This window comes from Trichechus manatus, unplaced genomic scaffold (assembly GCF_000243295.1).
Source record: "Trichechus manatus latirostris isolate Lorelei unplaced genomic scaffold, TriManLat1.0 scaffold00185, whole genome shotgun sequence".
NCBI classification, from domain to species: domain Eukaryota; kingdom Metazoa; phylum Chordata; class Mammalia; order Sirenia; family Trichechidae; genus Trichechus; species Trichechus manatus.
In genome coordinates, this window is record NW_004444121.1 from 4,713,498 (window position 1) to 4,719,899 (window position 6,402).

A 6,402-nucleotide genomic window follows, 5' to 3' on the forward strand; every position below is an offset into this window, starting at 1 on the left:
GCCCCTCGGCTCCGCCCTCGGCCCACAGCCCAGCCCCTCGGCTCCGCCCTCGGCCCACAGCCCAGCCCCTCGGCCCACAGCCCAGCCCCTCGGCTCTGCCCTCGGCCCACAGCCCAGCCCCTCGGCCCACAGCCCTGCCCCTCTGTCCACGGCCAGCTCCACTCACGCAAAGGGAAGGCAGTGGTGCCGGTGGTGAGGCTGTTGAGGGCCACGCCATACGGGGGGACGCTCTGGTTCAGGTATAGCAATGAGTTGACAGCGAATACCACCACCCCGCCTGGAGAACATGGGAAGTGGGCAGGACTTGGTGGCCCCTGCTCCTACTGGATGGCCCCAACCTCCACAGCCCCATTCCACCCGCTGGGCAGCCCCACAGCCACCAGCCCCCTCACCTATGGGCTTGGGCACAGCCAGAGCCTGGGTGCAGTCAAAGGGCAGGTTGGTGAGTGACCAGATGACGGGATGGACCTTCTGCGTGATGTTCAGGGAGATGGCCACAATGGAGCACGTGTCCTGCCGCACGGCCACCCGCCTGCGGGCACAAGCGGGGTCAGCAGGCGCCTGGCTCACCACGCTCTGGGGCCCTCACCTCCCTCCTCCCAGCAGACTCCTGCCTATGCTCCCTCCCCCAACCCCAGCCAGCCCCTCAGCAGAGAGAGGACAGTCAGAGGCCAGCCTCACCCAGGCCAGGTCTGGTTGGGCTCGAAAAGGATGAGCAGGGTGGGCTCATAGTAGCCGTGCAGGAACTGCAGGTCGATTATGTTGAGCAGCTTCTCATCCAGGGCCCGCACATCGATGATATAGCTGGGCAAGAAGCTAGACCTCTGCCTGTGGGGTGCCGGGCTTCAGTGGGGGAGGCTGGGGAAGCCCCGCAGCCCCTGGAACGTAGGCGCCCACCATCCACACAGCACTCACCCCTCGCCCATGAGCCCCTCGTGCTCCTCGGCCAGGCTCTCCCTGCGGAAGGGCAGCACCACCAGCCGCGTGCCGTAGGTGAGCATGACAGCGCAGCGCCCGTCAGGGTCCACCCGCACCCGTGGCGTGTGCACGTTCTGCACGAACCCATCCTGGGGGGCGGGGGGCATAAGCCAGGCTATAGTGGGAGGTCAAGGACCTAGGGGACAACGAAGCTGGGAGACACCAAGGCTGGGGGACCTGACCCAGGGAACACTGATGCTAGGTGTAGGGGGAGCCAGGCTGGGCCTACCCGCAACTCAGGCTCCTCAAAATAGTGTAGGGACAACGTCTTCAGGTCGTGGGTCCCTGGGTCGTACTCCACCACTGACAGCTGGCGGGGAGGCGAGGGTCAGGACTGTGCCCACCGCCGCCACCAGCCCCGCACCCCCACTGGCCCCCACTCCCACCACTGCCGGCCCCCACTCCCACAACTGCTGGCCCCCACTCCCCCAGCCGGCCCCCACTCCCACCACCACCAGCCCCCACTCCCACCACCGCTGGTCCCCCACCTTGGCATCCTGGAAGCTCAGGAGCAGGGCGTCCCTCTTGGCACCCGCTAGCTGCACGCTGGCCATGGACATGACGTTTCCAAAGAAGGAGAAGGAGGCCACCAGCTCCAGCCTCTCCCGGTGCTCCCGATGGGCTTTCCCCTCTGCAGGAGAGGCCGGGGGGCATGGGCTCGGACCCCCACCACCCCACATCAGCAGTCACGGAGCCCGGCAGCCGCCCCTCACTCACCTGTGCTCCGGTCATTCTTGGTCAGCGCCTGGAAGAGAAAGGATGGCAGTGAAGAAGACACACATCATGCCACTAGGCACCAGGCCACCACCCCCTAGGGACACGGGAAGACCAGGCAGCTACGGCGGAGTGAGCCCTCACTGCACAGGAAGTCCTGCAGGCGCCTCTACTAGGCGGCCTCCACGAGTTACCTCCGCCAGGCGGCCTCCACGAGTTACCCCCACGAGGTAGCCTTTACCAGGCAGCCCCTACCAGGCACCCTCCATGAAGCACCTACACCAGGAGGCCTCCACCAGGCAGCCTCCACGAGTTACCCCCACGAGGTAGCCTTTACCAGGTGGCCTCCACCAGGTGGCCTCCACGAGGCACCTCCACCAGGTGCCTCCGCCAGGTACCTCCACCAGGCAGGGCAGGCATCAGACTGCTCCACCCCAGACAGCAGAACTCTCATCTTCCGTAAGCAAGGGGAGTAAGCGTGGTACGCTGCCGTGATGAGGTCTGCCGACTGTCACCTGGCAGCATGCTTAGGAAGTAAGCATCCGGATGAGACAAGCTTTCTGTGGCAAAAAGACACTGGTCCCCAGTTCTGTTTCCCTTTCGTTACCATAAAAGGCTGTTGGCTCCTGGCTACTAAATAGCTATTTAAAATAAGCTATTATGGATTGAATTGTGTCCCCCAAAAATGTGTGTCAACTTGGCGAGGCCATGCTTCCCAGTGTTGTTAATGTCTACCAGTTTGCTACCTGGTGCTATTTTCCCGTGTATCGTAAATCCTATCTCTATGATGTTAATGAGATGGCATTAACGGCAGTTATGTTAATGAAGCAAGACTCAATTTTCAAGATTAGGTTGTGTCTTAAATCAATCTCTTTGAGATATTAAAAAAAGAAGCGATCAGAGACAGGGGGACCTCATACCACCAAGAAACAAGAGCCAGGAAAATAGTACATCCTTTGGACCCGGCCTCCCTGCACTGAGAAGCTCCTCGACCAGGGAAGATTGATGACAAGGACCTTCCTTCAGAGCCGACAGAGAGAGAAAGCCTTCCCTTGGAGCTGACGCCCTGACTTTGGACTTCTAGCTTACTAGACTGTGAGAGAATAAATTTCTCTTTGTGAAAACCATCCACTGGTGGTATTTCTCTTACGACAGCATTAGATAACCAGGACGCAAACTCACAAACACATTTATTCACCATCCTTTCATGGCAAAGGAAAAGTTAAAACAGAATTAAAAAATAATGGTTTTTAAAGCCACACTGTGCCCTGGGGAAGCACCCAGCAAAGAGCAGCTCAGGAAACACTGCGTGTCAGATCCACAGACACAGAGGGTGTGCCCTGAGCCCAACCACCACCTCCCAGCAGACCAAGAAAACTCCAGACCTCACCAGCACATGCTACCAAACCTCTAAGAAACAATGACCTACAGTAAAACAAAAGCAAAACTGAAACCCTAGACACAAAATCAACCTCAAACGTCTGCACAGGGAGCTGTCGGGAGCGAGAGGAGACCAGGCCTCTGCCAGGTTACCTCCAGGGATGCAGTTACCACAGGGCGCCCACCAGGGTCATCTACCACAGGGTTAGAACTGACAAAGCCAACAGACAGGAAAAACATCTGATAACACTCAAGACTCATTCATGTACCTCCAAAAAAATCTACAGCCAACACCACACTTGGGTAAAGCATTAAAACTCTCTGCGATCGGGATGCAGTGAAGAACGCCTGCCCACCCCACTTAACACAGCGCAAGACATGGTGGCCAGTGCAGTGAAGATAGAAAAGGAAACAAATGCCATAAGAACTGGGGAATTATTGTTATTTGCAGATAATTGTATATATAGAAAACAGAAGATAATCTACAAATAAACTGCTGGATACAAGGTCAATGCACAAAAATCAATGGCGTTTCCACACACAAACAAGAAACAGCATGTGAAGCTTTAGAAAAATTTTAAGACAGAATTAGTAAGCTTGAAGCCCAATCAGTAGAATATATCCAAAGTGAAGCAAAGAGAGAAGGAAAGAGGGTGGGACACGGGTACGTGGCCACATGATGGAACACACTGGAAGGAGAGAGGAGCGGGGAGGGGCGAGAGGACAGATCAACATCTGAAGGAATAATGGCCAGAAGCTTCCCCAAACTGAGGCAAAGCATCAATCCACAGGTCCAAGGAGGTCAGCAAATCCCGAGCAGGACAAGTGCAGAGGAATCCACACTCACGGGCGGTGGGGCACCTTGCTGCGTAGCCACAGGTGAGCGAGACCATGTCGACCTCCACCTCAGGCAGCAGCATCTCCACCCTTCCCGCTGCTCAGACCAAGCCCTGGGTGCTGCTCTGACCCCTCTCTTCCACACCCACACCCTGTCCACTGGCAAACGCTGTGGGCTCCCCACCCCACCCCACGGCCACCACCACCTGTCGCCCTCGCTGTGTCACCTCCTCTCGTTCTCCCCATTCCCACCCCGCCTCCCTGCCCTGAGTCAGGGCAGGCCCTCCTCTGAGGAAGACTCTGCCTTAGCTCCCCACTGGACTCAGAGTCCATCCTTGCAATGGCCCTCCACACCCACCCGTGACCTCTGCCCTTCTCACCCTCTCACCCTCACCCCTACTCTGCTCCAGCCACATGGCCTCCTGGCTGCACACCTGCACATCCTGCCCTAGGACCTTTGTTGTTCCTTCTACCTGGAATGCTCTTCCCCAGACACTCATGGGCTCTCCCCGTCACCTGCTCAAATCTCACCTTCTCAAGGAGGTGCCATGCCCCTGCTCCTGCTCTATGCACTTTTCCACAGCACTTGTCACCTCCCACCTGTCGACTGCATTGCTAGTCTGCGGTCTGATTCCCTGGAGACCGCCAGCTCCATAAAGGACGGGCATCTCTGACTGCCATATTCACTGACATCAACCAAGATGCCAGGCACACCAAACCAACACCAATGCCACTGATCCTGACTCACAGCGACCCTACAGGACAGAGCAGAACTGCCCCACAGCATTTCCAAGGCTGTAATCTTTACGGAAGCAGACTGCCACACCTTTCTCCCATGGAGAACCACAGACAGGTTAGCAGCCAAGCACTTGACCACTGCGTCACCAGGGCTCCTTGCCTGGCATACAGCAGGCACTTAATAAGTATCAGTTGGAAAGATGAATAAATTAATTTCAGTGAGTGGGCTTTCAATCCATTTGTTAAAAATATAACAATGGAACAACTTCCAGTCTGTTGTAAAAGTTAACTGGCATCAGGAAAGAGGGCACTTTACTGGGTAAAATTTAAAAATTGAATATTTGGAAGATGAGCCTGAAAACCAGTTTCAAGATTTAGTAACAACAGCCAAAGATGCTCCCATTCAATGTGGAGCTATGTGTATTTATTGGCAAGATCACTTTTTCACTTTTGATCTCCATTTAGGTCAAGTACTGACCTCAGAACTGCTGTATCACAAAAGGATAAACCAAGATGCATATTTTTATAACAACACATATTCAGTCACGAAGTTCTCACTGAAATATTGCATCATTTTCTATTTCGTCTGCCTTACTATATGACAGTTCGGTAGTACAAACGCTTAATGCAAAAAAAAATAACACGTGTCCTGGGGTAGGTGCCCAGCAAGGTCGATCCTTTCAGTTGCTCTCTGACCTACTGCAACAATCCCTACTCGAAACCCTTCAGTGACTCTTTACTGCTTTGTGGGGACCAGTCCTGACCACGGTCTGCCTTCTAACCCATCGCCACCATGTCTACTCTACAGCTCAGCCACACTAGGCATACCCCCCTACTTCACCCTCAACTGCCTCTGGTCTGTGCAGGAGTGCTCCTGCCTGGAACACCCTCCCCTCCCCATCCCTTTGCAGGGCTAAGTCTTACCCCTCCTTCAAAAACAGCTAAGACATGGCCTCTTGCAGGAAGCCTTCCTGAACCACCTCTCACCATTCAGGCAACCAACGCACCCCCGTTTCCTCTGTTGATGATTGGACACGCTTTACTGAAACTACCACCACAGTCTGTCCCTATACTGGAAACAGCCGTGCTCCTTTTGCTAGGAATGCTCCTCCCTGACTAACAGCCGTAGGGAGGCCGTGCTGATTAGCCAGCTGGGAATACGCTGCCTCCCTTCTTCCCTCCTTCCTCTCCTCAGTGGCATTTGTTGCAACTTGCAACGTGTTTAAATGTATGTACCGTTTACTGGATGTTCTCCCCGCTGCAATGTTTGCAGGGTTCATTCATCACTGTATCCCTACTACCCAGCACACAGGAAATGTTAATCATTACTTTAAAAAGGGGGGAGGGGGGCAAATCTGATGGCCTAGGGCGGGGCTCCATCAACACTAGGAGTAAGACAAACCCAAAAACACCCTTTGCCATGGAGTCGATTCCCACTCATAGCGATCCTATAGGACAGAGTAGAACTGCCCCACAGGGTTTCCAAGGAGCACGTGGTGGATGTGAACGCCGTTCCTTCGGTTAGCAGCCCTAGCTTTTACCCACTGCGCCACCAGGGAGTAAGGCGGGAGGCCGAATTACACGGCAGTAAAGAGAATAGGCTCTGAGGACAACAGACGTAGAACCAAATCCTCACTCCTCGGGCTGTGGATTCTTAACAAGTCGCCTGATTTCTTTCTGTAACTAGGGACGGTAACAGTGCCCACCTGACAGTAGCTGTGACGGCTAAGGAGCAGCTGCTTGCGACCATGCGGT

General features: G+C 55.0%; 1 protein-coding gene across 1 annotated transcript in view; it reads right to left on the reverse strand.

The window, feature by feature from the left end:
• The window catches only part of CPSF1 (cleavage and polyadenylation specific factor 1), a 16,293-nt gene that overhangs the window by 9,332 nt on the left and 559 nt on the right, over nt 1-6,402 (reverse strand). The window contains exons 2-8 of the mRNA XM_004387399.2: nt 1,696-1,723; nt 1,467-1,609; nt 1,208-1,288; nt 916-1,067; nt 682-828; nt 393-532; nt 167-277 (exon numbers count right to left, since the gene is read on the reverse strand). Coding sequence (XP_004387456.1) covers nt 167-277; nt 393-532; nt 682-828; nt 916-1,067; nt 1,208-1,288; nt 1,467-1,609; nt 1,696-1,723 — 802 coding nt within the window. The remainder of the gene's footprint in view (nt 1-166; nt 278-392; nt 533-681; nt 829-915; nt 1,068-1,207; nt 1,289-1,466; nt 1,610-1,695; nt 1,724-6,402) is intronic.